Raw genomic sequence first — 25087 nt, forward strand, 5'->3', positions numbered from 1 at the left:
CGTTGTGACTATACTGACACCTCAGAACTATATCTCAAGGTGTGTGGCGCATTTACGTTGTAGATGTCTATGGGCTCCAGTAACCACTTAACTCCTGGTGGGCTGTGAGCTCGTCCACACATCTAAGCAATAAAAATAATAATAGTTGTATTTAATTTTTTTGTAATTAAATTGAACGTCGTTGAATTACTATAATTAGTTATTACTACTAAATTAGTCACTTATAATATAGTGACCATCACATAATATATATTTAGTGTGTTTAAGAAGAATTAAAAAAAAAACAACTCTATTTAAAAGTGCATCAACGATTGTCTTCTGCGGTGAAAGCAGCTTCCGCTTCATACGTAGAGCTACGATGAACGTAGACACGCTACGGTCGTAGATCTTTCAATAAAACTGTTTTGTTCGTTTACATGAAAAGTAGAATTTTTGTACTTAGAATTTTGCAAATAGTGATGTTTATTTTTCGATCCATGTCTCTATAATTTCAACTTACTTTTTTACGTTACGACTTGCCCTTTCAGGTACTGCTACTATTTCTAAGCGTATTGGGTAAACGCGAAGTGTAATAATAATATAGAATAACAAATATACATAATGTATAAATCGAGTTAAGAGCCCTCTTGTAGTCTTATGACCTGTCTAAAATCTTTGTTCCGCTAATTTTGGTTTGCTGAAAAAGGCTCATAATATACCTATGTAAAGTTAAAATTGGGAGATTTATTAGTACTAACTAGAAAAAAATATGTATGTTGTATTTTTACTTATATATTAGGTATACATATTAGGTTTACGATATGTGAAGTATAATAATTCATTGGAAATATTGATACCCGCCACACAATTGTCCCACGATATAATCACAGAGTCTTATCAACTAAACTTAGAATGCTTCACTTAAAATAATTAAGATTATCAAACTATGACCAAAAACATTCCGACTATTGCATAAAAAAGGAACATTTAAAAACATATAATATAAAATTGCCATATCTACCATATTCTGTGCTCTGCTATAGTTACTAACCTCCGACACTGGCAGCGGCTAATAAATCGAATTCTATTCGATTTTTGAATATTCAAAACTAATTGTTTTTATTGGACCGTTTATAACCGTTTACGGAACGCGCTTCCGAGATTGTTCCATGTTTAAAAATAGTTCCAGCTTAAGATGTTCTTTTTTTTGTATTACAGTTGGCTTAATTGGTTGTTAAAAATATGTATATATAGCGTAATAACCACGTATTCTCTAGTTATTATAATTTAACAATTACGTAACAACATGTATGAGTTAAAATATACGAGCGAAGTTTTACAATCGAACCCTTTAACCAAAAGTACACTTAACAAAGACAAAGGAACATGGACGCGTTTCATTCCCACCACCGACGTACGAAGTCAAAGAACTGCTAGTTCAGATTTTAAGTGCTTTGGCTATTTGATGAAAGGCTGTTTGAGGCTCCATACTGAGTTTGTGGCCACGTGCATCGGACCAGTGGCACTTTGGCCGCCGGTTATCAGACAGTGCTCACACGAACGAGGCTCCTTGATCAGGTTACGTAGTGACTAATATCTAGCAAATATAGTCAATATTAAATTGTGATTATGTGTATGTTTCTTGTCTGAACCAAAACATCTTCGAATCCTTTTAAGTTTGAGTACATACCTCGATCACAAACAATTTTACCCACGATATAAATAAAATGCATAGGTACTATTAGTTACTAAATAATAAAAGCATAGATAGCAAGAATAGCTAATAAACGAAAAGAAAAAATCAACAACAAATTAAGTTGCTTCAAATTCAATAAAATTCAAAAACGGTTTTCGAACGCTTATAGTTACGAGACATATCGACGATTATCGATATAATTTAATTAGAACGATCTATTCGCGTGGGCGTCTTATCTTTTCCACACTCTTGTAATTTTACAAGTTGCCAACTTGAAAATAATTTATTACGGTGCCCGAGGCGTTTTTTTCTGTTTTCATCGCCATTGTGATAATTATGTATATAGCGTGTAGGTTGTATATTTGAATAAATATTGTTGCTGTTTTGTCACATTTTTATTAATAAGAATATTAGATTTATTAATTTAAGGTCGTCTAGTACGGATCGAATTTTTATGTAGGAAATCTTTGGTACGATTTTTCTGTATGCGACTTACGGACTACATGAATATTTTAAGTTTTTTTTTTTGTAAATGTTAAAACATGTTTACGTTAGTTATTATTCAAATTTAGTCAAATTATTGTAATAACGTGAATTAAGTACACATATTTATAACGGACGACTTCCGACACTATTTTAGATTTGTGTTATTAAAAAAACATATTCACCTATCTCTTAATAATAACAACACTTGATTTATAACAAAAAAAATGGCGGATAATCGTAAGCACCAACTTTGTACACGTCAAATCATTACAAAGCAATTTTAATAAAAACCGAAAATATATATAAAGATAATCAAAGCAATTAACATGGTATCGTGTTAAGAGAAAACCTTGAAATAATACGAACGAGAAAAGAATGCGGCACAATGTCCATTGTTGTTACCAATCGTAGCCGGCATTGTCTAATAATTACAATTTAATGAACCTATTACGTACCTCTTTCATCCGAAGTCGGGCAAAGGTCGGAACCAAATAATAAATGCTTTAAATGTTTTTAACAAATTGCGTAACCCTGCAATTATAGATCGGGATCGATTAAAGTTCTTTAACGCTGTTGACTAATCTAAATCGATGTGTTGATTAATCGTGATCTTAAAAAATCGATTTTTATTTTATTTTTTCGAAATCATTCGTTTTGTTTTGTGTTATAAAACCATCGATCGGTTGCATTATGTGCGCTACATAATGTTTTGTGCTGAACGCGAAATGTATAATGTATTAGACAACTTGCGATTTCAGTAGCATATAATATATAAATATTTAAAGTATCATTCGATTTTTTTCTTCTTTTTTTACTGCCTTTAGGCAGACGACCATACGGCCCACCTGATGGTAAGTGGTTACCGTCGCTCATGGACGTCAGCAATGCCAGGGGCAGAGCCAAACCGCTGCCTACAAATCGAAGCGTGATCATATAAGGCAGAATCACGGTTCTTACACTATGCGACCCAACTTTAAGCAAACAATGAAATTAAATAGAAGTTCGTTTTTTTATAAGACCTCCTTCATAAAAGTCGAGAGGGGACATTGTTGCGATTGTTACACTCAAATCCATGGTAAGAGGATGCCTTGTGAGCCCGAATTCCTAGGTACCACCACCTACTTCTGCCGTGAAGCAGTAATGCGTTTCGGTTTGAAGGGTGGAGCAGCCGTTGTATTGTAAAACATGGCGGCGTTGTGGATGGGCTCCAGCAACTTAACACCAGCTGGGACGTGAGCTCGTCCAACCATCTAAGAGACCATCAAAGAATCATGATTCCGCCAGACGCGTAAACATCAATTGATCAGCTTAGTGCGTGTCTTTTTAATCCTCGATCGCGAAAAGCTAGCTAAAATCTGGGATGGGTGGACGAGCTCACGGTCCACCTGATGTTAAGTGGTTACCGGAGTCCATAGACATCTATAATGCAAATCCCACCACCTAACTTGAGATATGAGTTTGTGAGGTTTATTGGGAGATGAAGGAGGAGGAGTGTGCGTTGCGTTGTTTGTTGGTTGTGCGTCCTCCTCCGGAACCGGTCAATAAAACACTACGTATAATTACATGTTTATTCGCGCGGTGGATCGCTGCACGTTGACCACTGCGTCGAGGTTCCGGAGGAGGACGCACAACCAACAAACAACGCAACGCACACTCCTCCTCCTTCATCTCCCAATAAACCTCACACTGGTGACCCCGACGTGATACGCCCGACGCGATCGTGTATCATATTTTTGGTGACTATGTATCCGGCTCAGCACGTGGTTAACAAGTTCTAAAGTCTCAGTATAGTAACAGCGGCTGCGCCACCCTTCAAACAGAAACGCTGCTTCACAGCAGAAATAGGCAGGACGGTGGTACCCACCCGTATGGGCTCACAACACGTCCTATCAGCAGTAAAAACAGTTTAAACCAGCTAAAAAACATCATTTCAAACAGCTCCCCTTCGTTGGCCGCTAGGGGCGCTGTTCCAACTCCAAAAAGCACACAGAAGCCGATAGAGACAATGTTCGCTGTCTCAATACAATGTATTTACCGCCGTTTTCGTAAAGCCCGTAACGCGTTAAATATTAATAATGCGACTCCGCATGTACCTACAACAGCCTTTATCGTTATTATTGGATATTGTTCTTACCAAGGCCGATACGAAAACGGAATGCCGTACGTTTAAGGATGCGAGGATCCTCGCTCGTACTCCGATACGTGTTCGATGGTATTAGCATTGAGATTCGTTATGATTGTGTCGATTTAAATATTTACTGTGGATCTTGAAGTCGTGGTCTGGAGGATAAGACGACCGGTACATTCGTATCGAGCGATGCACAACTATGTTGGTATTTGAATCCCAAAGGCAGCTACCGATTTTTGGTAATGGAATACGTAATTAACACTAATTCACGCATGACGTCCACGATGCAGGAATAGTATCGTGTAACTACTAGTGGTAGAGCGTCTTGCAAGCATGTGTGAGTATGCGTGGAGAAGAATGCCTTTCAGTTTGAAAATGGGGGCTGCCGTTGTACTATAGAACTATGCATTAAAGGTGCTAGTGTCTATGGGTTCCAGTAACCACTTAGCACTAGGTGGGCCGTGAATTCGCTCACTCACTTAAGCGTTATTTTTTACCTAGACTAACGTACATACACTATTGTGGCTTTCATAACACGATTCAAATAAGTATGAATCGATTTCCACCATTTTTTAATTATGTGTATGTTAAGGTACATAGTCGACTTCAAGGCTGTGACATGGTAATGGCAACTGTCCATTTTGAATAACTAACTTCTGTGTTACAACGACTATGCTATACTTCGGACGGTCTACGATATACAACATCTTCATTCAAATAATCACTATAAAAATGCTGCGTTTCTATCCATTAGTCTAGTAAAACGGGAATTTAACCTCAATTCATACATTTGCCCCACAGTCTGGGTAGTAGTATTCTCCTCTTCTCTGGGTCAATAATCCTCAATGCAAAGGGTCGTAACCTCCCTGAATAACTTTCTCAGCCTGGCCCGTCTATCCTCGGCTCCATGGATGGCATTAGTAGAGCCCCTATACTGTTAAAACGGTATTTTATTGCTTAATTAAATGCTTTATATTTAATTACACATCTAGTTTATTCAACTAATATCCCACTGCTTGCGAAACGGTTTGATATACCGATATAATTAAATAACTTATTGCTTTTTACACGTATGGCCGCGCAACCGAGTATTAAATTCAAAGATTGTTTGAACAATGATTTTATCTCGTGCCTGACGGCAGCAACACGATAAACAATTAATATATTAAATTTTTAGTGTCGAAATAAGGCCAAACATAATCTAAATAAATCGATCGACATATCGATAAAATACGTCTACATGTCACATCACTTCGGATCAACATCGACAACTGTCACGCGTCGCGTGCCCAGATTGTTCCATCGATAATTTTAAACTAACTACATTCAACTCTAGTTACTATTTCTGAAAAATATTTTTTAAATCCTAATCTTAATTGAAAAAAAATCGAAGCAGATAATGAATCTACACACTACAGTACCCAGCGATAAATATTGCACATCGGCACTTGGAAAGAGACAATCGGAGAATTTCGGTTTTGTAGAGTGCTATCTCTGTCGCACGGAGGAATCGCACACTAATTGTGCTCGTGAACAATGACTGACAACTTTCTCAGTGGGATATACGAAAAGACAAATTATCGATTTCCAAAAGTAATATTTTTTTAATACTGTTTCTTAGCCATGTTAAGCGTTAGTCAATCAAGTATTGAAACAGAACGATGGCGTTTCTTTCATTATTGAGTTTCAATTTTAGGCTTCAAAATAGATACATTAAACACGTATTTATAAATAGCTGTGAACAAATCGCGCATAGACATCCGGCCCCAAATTACGAGTCCCTCTTGGTACCAGTTTTTTTTTTTTCCTACCTATGCTGATAGCCTTGAGAGGCTATTTCAGCTTACCCTAGCTTGTGTAGGTGAGCTCGCGGGGCTCAAACCGGAGAATTGCTAACACCGCCCTAGCAAGAGCAGTGCTTCGCAGAATCTACCACCGGATCGGAAGCGCGACCCACTGAGAAGATCCGGCGAGAAACTCAGTGGGCTGTGTCTGTGGGTTAATTCGCTCGTCGAGCCCTTCGTCGCAAGCGACGGGATCGGCGAGGACGGTGACCGGTGCTTGTATTGCCTAAAAGCACCGTTAGTGGATCAGGAGGATCCGTGATGACGTGCTTTGGGCGACGTCGACGGTTTACCAAACGGTCTACAGGATCGGGTATGTAGTTTCCGGCGGCCACGACAAGAGGGTTCTCATGTCGTGCCGCCTTCTCAAAGTGGCGCAGCGATGCCGACTGTAGATACTTACTGACGGGGTCGAGCTCCAGGTCATCGTGGAGGTCCACGTTCCTCTGGAACCATGGTGCTCCGACGGCTATCCTGCAGAATCGGGATTGTATTACCTGAAGGGGTTTCAAGTTGGTGCGGGCCGCGTGAGCGAACACTACGCTTGCATACGTCATGACGGGGCGTATGCAAGTTTTGTAGAGGGTTACCTTGTTACGGAGGGACAGTTTGCTTCGTCTACAAAGCATTGGGTAGAGTCGTCCTAGTATAAACGCGGCGCGATCGCGTACCGTTTTTACGTGGGGACGGAATGTCATCCCTCTGTCGAGGGTGACGCCTAGGTATTTGACCTTCGGGGCCCACGGTATGGGCTGGTCAAAGAGAGTGATGGGGCTAACGGCGGAGGTGTTTACGCGCCTACTGGGGAGTGGGGTGCTCGAAGTGGTATTCGGAGGGCGACCCCTTTTGAATAGCACCGCTGTGCTTTTCGTGGGGTTAATGTCTATTCGCCACTTCCGGAACCACTGTCCCATGGTGGTTACTGCGGTCTGGAGTCGCCGATGAAGCAACGACATCTTCCTACACGAGTAGTAGATAGCCGTGTCATCGGCGAAGAGCGCTAGATGGGTCTCCGGAGACCGGGGTATATCGTTGATATACAAACTAAATAGTAACGGGGAGAGTGCGGAGCCTTGCGGGACTCCGGCAGTCAGATGACGGGGACGAGAACGAGTTCCCTCTACTCGATATCGAAACGAACGGTTCGACAAGAAGTCTCGTATGATGAGCACGAGTCTGTCTGGCACTCCCATGTTGTACAGTTTGTAGATCAAACCGTTGTGCCAGACTTTGTCGAACGCCTTCGCTACATCGAAGAAGAGGGCGCCGGTCGGGATTTGTTTACGCCTATTTAGCCCTATTAAGATGTGCTCCGTGAGGCGGTGCACTTGTTGTACGCACGAGTGTTTGGCGCGGAATCCAAACTGCTCGTCTATTAGAATTTTATTCGCGGTAACGAAGTCCCAGAGGCGTTTCCGAAGGAGCCGTTCGTAAATTTTGCCTATCGCTGGGAGGAGACTAATCGGTCGGTAACTAGCGGTTTCATTATTCGGTTTGCCCGGCTTGTGTATACCGATAACGTCTGCTTCTTTCCATACCGCCGGAAAGATGCAGTGCGTCATAGCAGCATTTAAGATGGTAGCCAACATTGTTATCAGTTGGACTGGTAAGAGTTTTAACGCGCGGTTGCGGATGCCGTCGGAGCCGGGTGCCTTCTTAGGTTGAAGGTTGTCTATTACTTCTCTAACTTCGTCAGAGGTAATGGGGGGTAACGCGTCCGAGGGTGGCAGGGAAGCTCTGCGCTCGACCTCCCTGTCGACTGCCTCGGTGTGTTCGGGGTCCGCGTATTGAGTGCTGGTGGTGCACTGCTCTTGCAGTGCATCGGCCAGCAACTCTGCCTTGTCATCGTCATCGAAAGCCGGTGGTTGGCCTGAAGGGCGTACGAGAGGAGGCATAGTAGCGGTAGTTTCGGACTTGAGAGTCCTTGCTAGTCGCCAGTATGCTTGATGAGAGGGCGCGAGTCCTTCTAAGTAACTATCCCAATTCTCATTTCGGGCGTCGCTTAGGCGAGATTTTACATCCCGCTGTAGACGACGCATCCGAATCCGGTTTGAGTGCGTGGGAAGTTGATCGTAGGCCCGGATTGCCGCGTTTCTAACTCTTAGGAGGTTCCTAAGTTCGGGGGACAGTCTGATGCGGTGGAAGCTATCCTCCACATCGACTTCTTTTGAGGATCTTATGATCGCGGAAGAGATGTGATCCGTGATGATGTTTATGGATTCGACTGTGTCCTCGGGGGAGGGAGTTGAATCCGGGCCGCAGGGGAGGATTGGTGGAGCGGCATCGGCTAAGCATTTGCCCAGCTTCTTCCAGTCCACCATGGTCCTCGTAGCTGTGACTGGGTTGTGGGGGCGACCGAGCTGCATAACGACAGGTCGGTGGTCTGAGTCGAGCTCTGACATTGCTTCGATGGAACGCAAGCGCAGAGTTACGTTCCTCAGCAGTGCCAGGTCTATAGTGCTCGGACGGAGCGCGATGTTATACGGATAACATGTTGGAGTTGGGGGACCGACTACTTCAAAGGTAAGGTCGTCTATAAACGCGTCGAGACGCCTACCATTTATGTTTGAACTGTGGCAGTTCCACCTAGTGTGGTGGCAATTTAAATCGCCTGCCAGGATGACGGAGTCTCCCATGCCGAACAGTGACTCGATGTCACTGCTCAGAAGGGGCTTGTCCGGGGGGAGATAGACGGATGCGATGACGATCGGCTGGTGTCCCGTCAGCGAGATACGGCACACTGACGCCTCGATATGTGAGAGCGAGGGGGTATCGAGAGGGACAACGTGCAGGGCCCGCCTATAGTAAATGGCAGTCCCGCCTTTGGAGGCGGTGAGTCTGTCATTCCTAACCATGACGTAATTCGCGACTTTCGGGTCACGACGCGAGGGCTTCAGGCAGGTCTCCTGCACTAGCAGAATATCTACAAGATTGTCGCGGAGGAATTCGTAAATTTGATCGCGTTGTCGCGCGAGTCCGTTAGCATTGTAGAATGCTAACGTAAGGGAATATGGTTTCTCTCTAGCGTTTTGCGCCATTGATTACCGGTGATTTTAGAAAGTACGGGCCACGGACTCGTAAACGTCCATGTAGTCGAACGCGGCCGCGAGCCGTTGTTCGGGGTTTACCGCCCTTCGCAACGCGTCTGCGAACGATCGCAGACGGTCGAAGTTGACCGCCGTGACGAAGTCGCGCACGAGCGTGAAGTCGTTGACGGCTGAGGGTTGCGGGGGACGGTACGCGGGCGCGGGGGGAGGTGCGAGCAGGGGCTGCGGCGCGGGACGTGTCGCGAGCGGGGGCTGGGGTGCGGTTTGTGTTCCCGACCTCGTATACGGCAGCGGTTTATTCCACGCCGAGACGGTGGGAACCGCCGCCGGTACGAAGGCGGGTTTCGGTGCTGAAGGCACCGAAGTCTTTGGGCCGACGGTACGGGGGGCTGGGTGGGTCGGACGTTTTCGCGGAGCCCTAGGACATCCACGGTAATTCGCGGGGTGCCCTTGCTTAAGGCATAGGACACAGCTTGGAGGTTCGGTCGCGGTTTCCCTAACTCGCGAGCAATCTACCGTGGCGTGATCGCCGAGACACTTCACGCAGCGGGGGCGCGCGTGGCAATTCCGAGCCGAGTGGCCATATAGTTGGCATCTGTGGCACTGTCCGGGAGTGCCACGTCTATGGGGGGCTTCAATGGTAACCCCGGATAGGCCACATACTGTCGCGAGACATGCGATCTTTTTCTTGGCCTCCGGGGTTGATTCTAGAGCGACTAGAACCATGTTATATGGTTTTTTGTCGCGGCCGTTGTGCATCCGGTGCACACTTACTATCGGGAGGGACTGAGCGGTCAGATCCTCCCTTACATACTCTATGTCGAGTTCCTTCGGAACTCCGCGTATTACTACGCGGAGCTCGCGGTCCTCCTGAAGAGCATAGGTGTGGAAACCTATGTTCTCCTTTCGGAGGTATGCTGAGAGGGCCCTATGGTCGCCCGGCGTTGCGACCTTTATCTGAATCCCATGCGCGACGTTACGCGCATGGGTATAATTTATTTTGTTTGCCTGAAGGGCCTGGGAGACGCGGTTCCACGCTGACTTCTCCTGGAGAATCAGCGGGGGCGGGGCGACGGTTTTTTGCGCGGATGCGGGCTTGGGACGCGGCGGTGGGGTTGCGCGGCGGCCGGAGTCCGACTCCGGTGTCACGACTACCTGCGGAGGTACCAGTGTGCTTAGTGCGAGTTTTTTAACGTTCTCGATAAGCGTAAAGTTAACTCAAATTTGTATGAAGTTGGAACAGCGCCCCTAACGGCAAACGTAGGTAAACGTTTCAACTCCATACATATTGGAACGAAGTTCCTTATCGCGCGTTGTGAAAGGGGGCTAGACGGAAAAAATTCTTACGAAAAGTTGTCACAACACTTTTTAGATCCGTCATTCTGACCAATCAACGTGTAGGCGCTTTTCGCGTGACATTGCTCGTATCCGATTGGTCCGCGTAATGAGTACAGTTTCTCGAGATAGCGTTTCAACAATAGTAATTTAGTTCATAGTATTGTTTTTTTTCTTCTTCATAATGCCGTAATTTATTATTATAAATTAAATTTAAAAAAAAATTACAATTCCTTCACTAATTAATCGAAAGGAACTTCGTTCCATCCGGGTGTCCCTTGACACCTCTGAAGTTTTTTTTTTTTTTTTTTTTTTTTTAATTAACTTTTACGCTATCGAGAACGTTAAAAAGCTCGCATCAAGCACACAGATACTAACATACATACTTCACACGACTGCTTGCCCAATGCGTCAATTGAACCTCGACTCAACAGTCAGAAGCGCTTTTTTTATAGCTTAAATGGGTGGACGAGCTCACAGCCCGCCTGGTGTTAAGTGTTTCTTTGTTGTTAGATATTAAATTTTCAATGCTATTCCTTAAATCGATTTGTATATCAAACGGTAACAGTTACAAATTAGTCAATGCGTAAAAATGTATCACATAAAACTATAAATTTTTAGTACTTGTACAGATTAGATGTAATAATTGTGATGGACTGAAGTTTTTTTTTCTACTCTATGCCATGATTTTTTTTTCTATTGCTTAGATGGGTGTTCTAGCTCACAGTCCACCTGGTGTTAAGTGGTTACTGGAGCCCATAGACATCTACAACGTAAATGCGCCACCCACCTTGAGATATAAGTTCTAAAGTTTCAGTATAGTTACAACGGCTGCTCCGTCCTTCAAACCGAAACGCATTAGTGCTTCACGGCAGATATAGACAGGGCGGTGGTACCTACCCGTGCGGACTCACAAGAGGTCCTACCACCAGTAATTACGCAAATTATAATGTTTGCGGGTTTGATTTTTATTACACGATATTATTCCTTCTTAGGAATTCCTGATAGGTCCTTACCAGTGCTTACCAGTGCAGCCCACCAGCGCTTACTACTGCACCACCCATACAATCAATTTAAAAACAAGACTAATTAAACCACATTCAAAAACGCGAATGTCGCACGTGAATTCACGATCAAAATGTATTTTTTATCGGCCAAGCCGAGTATACTAGTGTTTTTTTTGTGATACGTTTTATTTCATTACATATATACGGAATACGGACATGTGAACATGTTATTAGATCATTAACTTATTATAATTATTTAACCGGAGTTGAAACCGGATGGCTGTTTGTCTCTTAACGTTGTAACATTGAAATTTTTATATTTAAAAATAAAAAGCTATGAAACAAATTATACAATTAATTATGATTGCTTATACTCGTATTGTTGTTTATAAATGCGTGTTTTATCGAGTAGTACTGCTTTTTCAAAATAATTTGATAACTAAATACATATCTATACTACTGCATGGAATGCAAAAAAAAAAAACAAAAAAGAAAAAAAAAATATGCATGCGCCTCTGTAATGAATATTACGCTAATTCTATAACGCGGCAATCGGAAACCATTTGCGAGTGACCTCAATGTGTTGCCATTACTAAAAAAACATCACGTGCTCGTTCGTAATTTTAGTAGAAATAAGTAACTTTCGAACCGGACCTAGAAACTATCTGGTGTCTTTGATAATGTTTGCTCAATTACATTGTAAATAGATTTCGTGTATTATTTTAAAATTGAAATTACTTTTTTGCGTATGTTCGTGCTAATGTCGTTTGTTTAGTTTGAATTAATGCAAGAAGTGAACGAGGAGAGCCGCAGACCGGGCTCAGTGGTGTGGATTGGGAGAGGCCTATGTCCAGCAGCGGACGACTGTGGGCTGTTGATGATGATGATGATGAAATGATCTCGAAAAGTTTTAATACTGTGCTTTCATAGACGTGTTTGGTAACACTTTTGAGATATGAGACTCAGGTCTCAAAGGGCTACGACCATGTTTCCATGGGCTTTCAAACTACAAATATTTTTGTTGGAAATAAATAAAGCTCAGAAATTGTATTTCAATATTCAATAAATCACTTTCACGGTTAAATTTAATGACTTTATTTTTACAATTACATAATTGTAAATTACAATAAAAAAAATTTTAATGCAGTTATTTCTATAAATTTCATTGTTCATTCGATAAATTGGCATTCATTGTTCACGGCAACTAATAGTAAATATCAAAGTCTTCTGTAAACTAAAATGTTGCCTCATCTTGAAACACAACATATTTAATTTCAACTTTATAGTCAAGTAAAATACGTCCCAATTCACATTAACGAAAGACGACGAAGGCCATACGTACTGTCTGTGCCAAAATAAATTACCCACACAAACAAAATTCATAATTTTTGAGAAAATCAAGACAAGTTAAATTTATACAGATAAATCATTAACACTTCATTGTTTTTTTTTTGTGTGATTATTTTTAATAGAAAATTGCAAGATATTTTTGATATGATTTAAGGCTGAATGGTTAGTAAGCTGTGGCTTTAGTCGGTTCTTTCTCTGCAAAAAGTTTTCCATAAACGACCCTATTAATATCCGGTTTTTTTTTATTTGTTCAAAATTTAAAAGAATAGAATTAAAATTGAATTCAATGACTCAATCCGTCGTAACCTTTCATACGAAATGCTGCCAATAACGAGCATAATTCAATATTATTTTATATTAAGTAATTGTACACCCGAGCCGCGCAAGAATTTCGTCACGACACACAATGTTACTATACGTACATATTTTTTTTCTATCTCACCTCGCTTGGGGCTAACCCGTTTTCTCGAAAATAGAATTAAAATACGATCGCAATGAACGCGAGATAGTTTGGAAATCTGTACATTGACTGTTCGCTATAGCATTCGAGTGTTTTAATTTTGCAATAAAATTCGAATTGTGTAACGCGCGCAATTAACATTACAGATTTTGAATAACAAAATCTCATTAAAAACTGGGCAAATTGTGACAGGTATTGGTATGAATTCGATCGCCATCATTGTAGTATTTACATATAATAAACTAAATAAAGGCATAACAGAATCATTCGTTTGCGAATTCTCGAACAAGGCAGTACTTTGGCATTGTTAATATTACCGTCAGCGGCAAAACTTCCTCTGATTAGCCAACGAAGTTAAGTCCGTTCTAACTTATCACGACAAACAATGGAGATTGTTATTTGGGTTATATCACAGATCGATTGCTTTTATATAAATATCAAAAGAGCCTCAATCGAGTCCTAATGCGACTTTTATAAAGCCAAAGACAATAGATTATTTTCACATTATTCTTCCCACAGATAATCTATAAATTAATTTTGAATTTGACATTCGAACAACGGATGAAGCCAAGCGCATTGATATGTATTGGATATAATTAATTCAGAGTTATTTGATCGATGCGTGTTACTTCTGAATTTGTTTTTTTTTTTGTTTTTTTTTTTTTTACATACGAACACTACCTACTTTAAGTTACATTTTATTACGTCAGTATGAATGAGAAATGGACCTTTATTTTTTATTCATACAGTTTGTGATGGGTGTTTTTGTACGTATTCACATGCATACTGCTATTTTTGAACCTCTTTAGTCGCTCTTCGCTGTTGTGGGTCACTATTGGACTACAAGGACCCGGCTCAAACATGCTCTAGCCCTTTTGGTGATATGTAGCGACTGGAGACCACAGATATCGGAACATTTAGACATGATTTTTTATTTCGTTTCACATTCACTGCACGAATAGAATACGTTTTCTTCGATTGATTCAGTGGTTTCCGATAGATCCTACTTTAAGATTCAACTTTAATAAACTTTCGCGGCTCAATGGGTCCATGTGAGAAGTCGTATGATCATAATTGGCCCCCAATCACGACTGGTAGATTATCTGCATCCTATTGAAGTGCTAAAATTTTCTACCAATATCATCTTACTTCTCAGAAGATCATGCAAACATCTTGAAATCATTGTTAGCGCGATTTAGATTGCTGCTCAATTTATTCTAACGATCCAGCGATATTATTTAAGTCGCTTGAGGGTTAAAAAAAATAAAATCGAAATCCGAATACGGGACTTAATCAACTTTAAAAAAAAAGGTATTAAGATCAAACGTTTGAAGCATACACGTACATATCTGTGACGCGTATTCTAAAAATTATTCACATGAGTAATGATATAGAATTAATGAGACCGGTCTTAATCTATACAACATAGATTACGTGGTGTGTAATTTTACATGATTTCGTTAAGAACTTATACCGTTATTTTCCATTAGACGAACTCACATAGTACAGTTGAATGTACTTGTTAGGTGAGTACGTGTGTCGTCCTTTAAAAAAATAGTAGTAATAATTCGTATAAAGAGAGGCTCAGACGAATTGTAAACTCAAATTGACGCGAGATTCAATTCGGAATCTCACTTTTGCTTCGAACGAATTTAGTTCGTGACGTAATCGAGATTGTCCGAAAAAGTCGTTGGCGCGATTCAGGATTTTTGACGTGTCGTGACGTATTACGATTCTTTAGTCAAATAATGCTGTAATTACATATCAACGCTTGAAAGGCAAAGGTGCCTAAGCGACAATAACTGCTTTATACATAAATGATAGGCAATAACTATATTCGATGTACCAAAAAAATATATTTCTAGGTCTATTAAATTTCAATCCTACAGCTAGATTCGTTAAAATAGAATTTTTTTCAGGTGTTTCAACTTTAAATTAGTCTACTGTAAAGTTCACGCATTGTCGCTTAGTCACGTTTGCCTTTCAAGCGTCGATATGTACCTATATTATATATACATATAGTAAATCTGAAATCTTTAATAATCCCACAAACAGATAACGTCTTACGCTCTCTGTTTATGGATACAATCGTCTTTCAGGTATTCAGGTCTGAAATCACAACATATACGAAGTGTTTAGAATTGTATACTCTGTAAAGAGAACAGACTTTAGTGTTATTTATTGTTCGATGTCAGTAAATGTTAATTGGTACTACATCTTGGCGCACTGCATCATGTTCTTCTGTTCTGCCTTATCATCCAGATGTTGTGATGTACAATAGGATGAATATTTATTATTATTGATGTGAAATATCTATAGCCGCACGTAAAACCGATTTCTGGCGTGGCGACGCATGCCGTGGCGACGCGTCATCATGCGCAATCGACTGTGCGATTCTCTCCCACTCGATCCGGCGTTAAGCCATCTCCCTCGCTACACTGAGCTCGGATACCTATACTCCGTAGTGTATACAGTGTTGTTTACTACAGTACACATAACCTGTGTTTTACTTGAAAACGAATTATTTTTTCGTAATATTAAATTTTATCATTATGACATATTTAGTTCCTATCACAATCTGTTCTTTTCTGCATATTACTTTTACAAAATAATGTCGATGTTTCACATCTGCCAGGCGTCCCGTGACGGCTCTGTTTCATTATTATTATTAATACTTTATTTCAGTTTTCTTTTTCTTTTTAAAACCATAACATTTTGTTAGTAAGAATTACTTATAATCTACGTTATTAACTTAAACATAACTATCATTATATACATCTTATATTATTTCATTATAAATTCGGCTGTACTGTTTTTTCAGCGTCGCTTTTTATATCAAAAACTTATTCAGCAATAACTTTTCAGTGAACACTCCAATCGAAAATGTATCTTTATTTTAATTATATTATATCATCAATAGTTTCTTATTTTTCTATATTTTTTTCTCCTTAATCTCGAGGGGTTATTTTAGATTCGCCGAATTAGTAGGTGAGCTCACGGGGCTTAAACCTGATCACGTTGCTATAACTAAACCTAGCAAGAGCAGTGCTTCGCAGAATCTTCCACCGGATCGGAAACGCGACCCACTGAGAAGATCCGGCGAGAAACTCAGTGACCTGTGTCTATGAGTTAATTTACTCGCTGAGCCCTTCGTCGTTAGCGACTGGTTCGACAAGAACGATGACCGGTGCTTGTGGTACCTAAAAGCACCGTTAATGGTTCGGGAGGATCCGAAACGACGTGTTTTGGGCGACGTGGATTGTTGGTCAGGGCTGTTCCATCTTTTAAGCTGTGACGCATAACCAATGGGAGTATCTGCTCTTGCAAGCTCACAATTCACCCAGGCACATCCAAACTGTTACTCCATAAATGTTGTTTGTTAACAAAAAAGACCTCTAAATCAAGCGCGTAAGCGACCATACGGTTATTACGAATAAGAATTGACTTTTCATTTTGCTTGTTCCAGGCAATGCACCTCTGAAGACTGATTAAATAATTAAGAAGTTTAAGAAATGATAGATCCATGAAGCTTATTATAAGGTATGTTTGTTAATGTGATTTGGTTCTATGCGATTTGTTAGAAATAAGTTACTGTAAGTTTCAATTCACTGAATTCTATATGAGACATTGATCCTGCTAGACGTCAATTGACCTAAAATATTTAGTTATATTAAAAAGTGGTGAGGTAGTTAATCTTGAAAAAAATAATTAATTTAAAATTTACAGTTTCATTATTAAAGAGCCCTTGCAAGACAAAAAAAAGTCCAGATTATCTTATCAGATAATAACCGATAAGTCACACTGGCATTACAGCTTCCTCGGTTAGCCCATAAAAAGCTTGACGAAACGAAATTGTGAAATATCAAATTTTTATATCCGAACAAAAACAATGAATATTTAAATTCAAAACATTCCACATTATTCAGCTAATCTCATCGACAAAAGACTATTGTTTCTGATTCACATTGTTTCGTTATAAATCAAAAATGAATCACTGTTTTGATTAAACGTTATATTGTATTGAGTGTTTTCGTTTGTTTATAACATCTGTGAGACGGATGACACGTGAAAACTCGGACGCTATTTTGTAATCAATTTCGGGGAGATCAAAATATTTGTGTAACATCAATTGAAAGAAGTCACCACTCAATAGTTTTGTTCTATTCAAGGCATTGTCTGTGATTACATGTAGTTCTTACTTGAAGAAAAATACCCCAAAATTTTAATTTAATTCTACGAATTAATTAATACTATGTTGTCTGCAGAACCGACTCGCTTTGGGTTGTGGTCCTGGTAGGGGTCCAAGCATTGCAATGACTACTGCGATGGCCGCACACCAAGATTCTATCCATGAGAGACTTCAACCGGCACCAGAAGAACCGCTATATCTCCGCCATGGAACGCCAACTTGGCCCGAAGCTAATGACAACCAAGAAGATCACAGCGCCGACTTATCTCCGTACTACAACATGCCCAAACGGAACAAAAGAAAGAACTTCAAGCCTCGATGCGCTCCTAACACCTCAGCATTTTCTGATGACTCGAACGAAGGCAACTGCGAGGACACGAGGAGTTCAATCAACGGAAATGAGAGAACTACTCCTGAACACATAGAAGATGACAAAGAAGACGGAGGCTACGCTAAAATCGGCGTGAAGAACTTTAATCTATTGAAAGGAGGTGCTGTAGATCTCAGTAGAAGATTAAGCACAGATTCAAATGAGAATATAGAATCGAATTACCAAGACAGGTTAACAGAAAACAAAAAGGTAGATTCTTTTCAGAGAACCTACATCCACAGCCTTCAGATGACCCAAGCTAGTGAAAACGATAGGACCGTGTTAAACTTTAGTAATTTACAAAACAAAACATTTTGTGCCAAAAATCCTTTTGCTATATCACAACTAATCAAAACAAACTCTCCGCCGAGGAGAAGGGACTCTGATTCCGATGAAGACAAAGGGCAGGATATAAACGCTAATGAAAGGTTAGAAAATCAAGAGTCGATAGAAACCGATGCCCAATCTAATGGAGACACGAACAATGCTACAAACAGAATCTTGAGAGATTACGCTATGAATACAATGAAGGAATTACTCGGGATTTACGGTTTATCTTCTAATGAAGTCGCTGAGGCCATAAGTGGGCAGATAAGGGCTTTAGAAGCACTTCAAGGTGTGTATATACATACATAATTAGGCTTACCTACAAATATTTACTAATTTTTTTGTACATTTGGTTAACACAGGTAAACCTTTCACCCAACTACCGCTTAGTTTGAAGAGGCGCCACGACTCAACACTGGAAGACGGCACCGAAAGAAGTATCAGAAGATCCTCGTCGGCTACCGAGGATGAGGACTCTACGAATATTACACCACCGAAGACACCAGATAACGAATTGCAAGCACAAAGGTAAGATTTATATAGTTATGTAGATTTATATATAGTTTGTATAGTTAGACAGATTCCCATTTGGTTGAACTCTTGGCACTCAGCTTCTGAGATATGCTCGTGGTTTTTTTTTGTACTACAATAACTACCTAACCTTTCAAAAAAAAGATAGGGTTGCATCAGGGCAAGAAATAGGTGAAAACCAGTATCAATCCACAAGGAATAACCACCATTATTCAAGATTGAAATTAGTGCTTGCTCCTCTTAATAACGTGCCAGTGCCCCAGATGGTCATGAGGAAGTGACAAAGTCTTTTAATGATAATCTGGACCATACATCTAAGATTATCTTGTCTTGTAGAGCGTCGATTAAATAATATTCAATTAGAAGAGCTTAAATACGTTATTTATTTTTATACTCTTTGTGTTGTGCGGAAAGCCGCTTTTAAAAAAAGCCTGTAAAAATCTGTTAGCGAACAATAGCTGATTGAAATATTATATTCTAAAATATGTTGGTCGATTGACGATCGAAATTCGACCATAATCACTAACAACCCTAGGATCTCGATTAATTTTAATTACTTTTAAGACAAATCCTTTTTTGTTGATATTGAAAAAAAGATTATTGGCATTAATTGTTTTTGGATTAACTAAAGTTACGGAACTAAAATGGAAACGATTTTGGTTTTTAAAAAAAAAGGAGACTATCGAACTTATACTGCCATTACCTATTATACATCTATCATTAGAAACTATATCATTAAATGGAAAATGTAAACATGAATAGCCAACCTTAACTCCCTAACATTGTGACTTAGTACCTAACACGTTATTATTTTCAGTTTTCACTTTGGTGATAATAATTTTGTTTCAGACAAAGAGCTTTACAAATAATCAACCAACAATCAATGAGGCTGTTTAATAGATCTCAGGCCCAGGAGGAAGACGGCAGCGGATCTGATGACGGAGACCAGACCCTCGATTTGAGTGTGTCCAGGGACACAGATGGACAAGTAAGAGCTGCTGTGATAACTATAATTTTATTGTGGCCTCTTGAACAATGAGATCCAGTTTCTATTTAGAGATGGAGACGAACTCCTTGTGAAAGAGATCATATTCCAGCTACAGGCGTATTTTCCGTTATCAGTTAGTTTTATTAGTTAGTTTCATTGACCTTTAAGTTCTCATTAATAAGCTTCACAAAACCAATAACCAATTACGACCTTCTGTCTTTACCGGCGAAGCAGTCCTGAGTTCCTCCACTTTCAAATTCAAATATCGACCTTCTACCTCAAAGCGTTGTGGTGTCTATGGACTCGGAAAGTGTTTTATATAGCGTGTCAAATCCCCGCGGAAAATATTCAACATTTGAAGGTTTATCTTCCTCCCTTAGGCGGATAACGAAATAATGTAATATTGTAACTAAAGTCGAGGGCAAAAGATCTTGCGGACGATCTCCAACACGATGGACCGACCTCATCAAATCTGTGACTCACTCTAACATAAATGATTGCTCTCACTCTGCGAAACATCATGCCACATGGCTTCGCATCGCGAGAGCATCGGTCTTGCAGGATCCGACTGATGCATGATCACGACCACTCTGTCAAGAGTGTGGGAATAGGAAGAAGAAGAAATAGCTAACTTTTTCAATTGAGGCTTCATTTCAACATTAAAGGAATGTGGGGCAATAGAAAATATTTAAATCAAAATTTCCACCCACTCCTGATTTCTGGATCATTCTAAACCTTTGCGATTGCGTGTAACACTAATCAACAGTACCATAATTACCGTATTGTCAAGCGTATCTAATGATCTGAAATACGAGCTTCCGATGGATTAATTCAATGGCATATTTAACTTAACGAGTAGTTTGCACAAAATCTGTTTCTCTTGCTTGATCACGAGTGCTCACGGTTACTTATAGGCAGCATTTCAACTGTTTAGTCCTCTATCGATTTTTGACGAAACCCTGTTTTAATGACATCATTTTATTGGTCAAGGAACAGTCCACAACGTCGAGCGCGGGAAACAGTGTATCAGAGTTCGAGCAGCAAAACATGCTGATGAGGAAGAATCTCGAAGATTTGGCCAATCTGCAGATGCAGGTCAGTTATCGTACAACAAATAAAGTACAGACAACCAGACTTCTTCTGTTTGATACTAAATGTGTGATGTGTTTCTAAACTTGAAAGATTATCGTATAAAACCCTTGTTTCTATTTTATCTAACTAGTTTTTCCGGCCTATCAGTAACGCCTTCAACACATGATTTCATATTATTAATTGTTGTTTATTTAATTATTGCGTGAAATTAAATTACTTAATATATTAAAATAAATTACTATATAAGTGAAATTAAATTACTTAATAACTTAATATGTATATTAAATTACAACTCACCTGGTGTTAAGTGGTTACTGGAGCACATAGACATCTACAACGTAAATGCGCCACCCACCTTGAGATATAAGTTCTTAGGTCTCAGTATAGTTACAACGGCTGCCTCACCCTTCAAATCGAAACGCATTACTGCTTCGCGGCAGAAATAGGCAGAGTGGTGGTACCCACCCGTGCGGCGTCCCAAGAAGTCCTACCACCAGTAAAAGTGATCGCAGTACTCTGCTATTAGAGTCCAGTAGAGCACCCTTTATTGAATAACAATTGTAAAAACAACAAACAAACAAAAAATGCAGGACATTAAATACAAAATTACGATAAGGCCTCTACGAGCGATATCTTCCAAACTGCCATTAGACAAGAAACATCGAAGGAAACAATTAAACCGTGGCGTACTTATAAAAAAAGAACATTTATATCAAAAATATCAAAATAATGTTACTATTTTACACTTAAAAATGAACAAACAATTTAGACTTAAATATCACATTGTACATAAATACCATTTTACACAATACTAACGCTGCCACCCATTTATCCGGTGAATTTCTTATCGCCTTTTACGACATCCGCGAATTGGGATCAGTTGCAGTTATACCAGGCCGACACGTTCAACACTAGCATAAGTGTTTACAAGAAACGCCAATTAATTATTTGGCGTCAATCGTCTTTCAATACTGCCACAATCTAAAGTCTGAGAAAAAAAACAAAAGACAAATAAAAAAAATTTATATCAAAAAATCATTAATTACAAATTCCGTCGGATCGTAATGGTTAGTTTGAATCAACCAAAAAAAAAAACGATGCTATTAGTCTAATTAAAACGATATTATAACTTAATTGAAACATCATGTATGTTTGATTTTTATTACTTTTCATTTATTGCACCCGTTTGGATTTCATTTCTTAAATGTCATCGAAACCTGCCTTTCGTATACGCTGTTAAAGATAGAAAAAATAAAGAATAATACAATATCTGTATATTGAATACGTGAAGCAAAAACTTTGTATCCCTTTTTACGAAAATTGCGCGGACGGAGGAGTATGAAATTTCCCACACTTATAGAGAATATAGAGAAGGAGTGCACAATGCTATAATTTTTTTTTTATTATGTATAAAAGATACATTAAATCAATAAAGAAAACATTACACACACTACATACCATGTATTTGACGCACACACGCATGCATAATAATTATTGTCAAACTTTTGTTCTTGACGTCTGTTGCCAAATTGAGAATAGATTAAATATTGTATGTCTTTGTTAAAAAAATTTTATAATGTAGTCTTGGCGAAATTTGTGATTATAGAAGTATAAATACAAACAAAATACAATCATAATAGTGTACAAACTTACAATTCCAATTAATTATAGTCGAATTTCGACTACTGCGGGACCTCTAGTTATGTTAAATTCGTCATTAATGTCCGATATATGGGCGCTTCTAATTCTAATTATGCGTGATATCAAAACAAAACTTAATTAGAAATACTTTAACGGTTTAAATGTTTTTTTTTTGCTCATAAATTGATCCAAAAACAGCCCAAAATGTATTTTTATTTATTTTCATTCTTGACGTTACAAGTGCAATACGCTTTTCGCTTTCCCGAAATATCAAAACGACTACATACTTTTATAACATAGTGTGGCGAAATATTAAGTTATTCAAGATTTAAAACGGCTTTGAATCATTTAGATTATATTTCCGTTATTATCTGAAGACGTGAGTGGATGAAGGGGGGATATGTTACAATTTGTTAATTTTGAGAAAACCGGCAACAAACTTTTGTTACTTGTACTTTTTCTTCGTACGTGACTCCATCATCACATGCAATTTCTAAAAATACCCTTTAAGCACAAAGTTTTAAGGTCTAATATGTTTTATAGGCACATAACACCTTCATTCAATGTAAAAATTCAAAAATCTTAAAAATGGTACTTAACCACTTCATCAACTCATGTCTTCATACACGTCATTTCGGATCCTCCCGATCCACGAACGGTGCTTTTAGGTAACTCAAGCACCGGTCACCGTTCTCGTCGAACCCGTCGCTTACGACGAAGGGCTCGACGAGTAAATTAACCCTCAGACACAGCCCACTGAGTTTCTCGCCGGATCTTCTCAGTGGGTCGCGTTTCCGATCCGGCGGTAGATTCTGCGAAGCACGGCTCTTGCTAAGGTTCGTGCTAGCAACGTCGTCAGGTTTGAGCCCCGCGAGCTCACCTACTAGTTAAGGTTACGCAGAAATAGCCTCTCAAGGCTATCAGCTTAGGTAGGAAAAAAAAATGTCTTCATTTGTTAATGTGCTTTCGTACCAACAGGGCTACTTCCAGAAGCAATCGTTGGACGCTGATGATTCGCAAGAAAGAAAACTTCAAGCCAGTGGTGAGTGTCAATAACATTAATGAACACAATGTTAGATTTTAATGTGTGATCGTCTGGTTGATTGATTAGTATGCCCGTGATTCCCGATTGGACTTGTCTTTGGGCCATTTTACATTTTCAGCATCCGTAACACAGGAGAAAATCCATGTTCGGGGACTTTGGATGTGTTACGCTCTTTTTTTTACTCAAGCTTAATAACAAAAAAGAAATAGTGAATTGATTTAATTTTTTTTAGGAATAGCGAACTCGTCACAGATTGTATCAAAAAATACAAGCGTCAGATTTAATAGGTATTTTAAATAACTTTTATAGTGCCTTTAAGTTATTCTGACAAAATTTGAAAACTGATATAAAGGATTATTGTAATTTTATTAAGGACCGCGAATTCTAAATACAAATAAAATTTTTATAATAATGAATAATCGAATTAGTCTGATTAATATGAAATCTTCCGTATCCCGAATATCATAATACTGTTTTACCGACATTAAAATCATAATATGACATATAAAGCACTTGAATTAAATTATTAATCAACTAAAAATATCGTTGTTTGTTGAGCATTCGGATGTGTTCGTGGTTGGGCGGATCTAGCAAGCTCCAATTGTTGCCTTAGTATATCTTCAGCCCTTTGATATCCACTGCTAAGCACAAGACCCTTCTTTCTTATGGCATAATATTCGACCCTCCACCATTCTCATCTATTTCCTCCCCTACCATCCTGACTTTGTTATCTTTTTTTTAAATTGCTTATATTGGTGGACGAGCTCACAGCCCACCTGTTGTTGGGTGGTTACTGGAGCCCATAGACATCTACAGCGTAAATGCGCCACTCACCTTGATATATAAGTTCTAAGGTCTAAAGTATAGTTACAACGGCTGCCCCACCCTTCAAACCGAAACGCAAGGAATACGCAAATTATAATTTTGCGGGTTTATCTGTCTATTTGGCTATAGGTTTTCCGGCACCTCTACAACCTAATCCTGCCCAATATTCCGTAATCCATATCCAATTCCAAATATCTAAATATAAAGTTAAAAATTCGACATCGTTGTGTGTATTTTGCACTAAAATCGCAACCAGTTACAGTGACGCTAATTCAATGCGTGTTAGTGAGGCTGTCGAGAGCAACACTAATTAGGACCTTCGGCCGGTCGCGACGAAATCGTTTAGGACGTTTCGCGAATAGGTACTTAACGTTTTCAGATCTGTGAAACGTGTGTTACATTGCCTCGATTTTAACTAGTTCACTTAAAATAATTCACTCACAAGCCTATCTTAACTAATGGAATTCCACGGTGAAGGAATAACATCGTGTAATAAAAGTCAAACCCGCAAAAATTATAATTTGCGTAATTTTACTGGTGGTAGGACCTCTTGTGAGACCGCACGGGTAGGTACCACCGCCCCGCCTATTTCTGCCGTGAAGCAGTAATGCGTTTCGGTTTGAAGGGCGGGGCAGCCGTTGTAACTATACTCGAGACCTTAGAACTTATATCTTAAGGTGGGTGGCGCATTTATGTCGTAGATGTCTATGGGCTCCAGTTACCACTTAACACCAGGTGGGCTGTGAG

At 39.5% G+C, this 25087-nt stretch overlaps 1 protein-coding gene across 8 annotated transcripts in view; it reads left to right on the plus strand.

Annotated features, from left to right (window-relative positions):
- Positions 1 to 25087, plus strand: part of LOC101735730 (uncharacterized) — a 139130-nt gene that overhangs the window by 70140 nt on the left and 43903 nt on the right. For all 8 annotated transcript variants that reach the window (XM_012697788.4, XM_062676549.1, XM_021346144.3 and 5 more), the window contains 6 exons: positions 16799 to 16872; positions 17598 to 18507; positions 18581 to 18746; positions 19599 to 19737; positions 20728 to 20832; positions 23449 to 23512. In XM_012697788.4, the coding sequence (XP_012553242.3) occupies positions 17646 to 18507; positions 18581 to 18746; positions 19599 to 19737; positions 20728 to 20832; positions 23449 to 23512 (1336 nt within the window). In that variant the 5' untranslated portion in view covers positions 16799 to 16872; positions 17598 to 17645. The remainder of the gene's footprint in view (positions 1 to 16798; positions 16873 to 17597; positions 18508 to 18580; positions 18747 to 19598; positions 19738 to 20727; positions 20833 to 23448; positions 23513 to 25087) is intronic.

This window comes from Bombyx mori, chromosome 27, assembly GCF_030269925.1.
Source record: "Bombyx mori chromosome 27, ASM3026992v2".
NCBI classification, from domain to species: domain Eukaryota; kingdom Metazoa; phylum Arthropoda; class Insecta; order Lepidoptera; family Bombycidae; genus Bombyx; species Bombyx mori.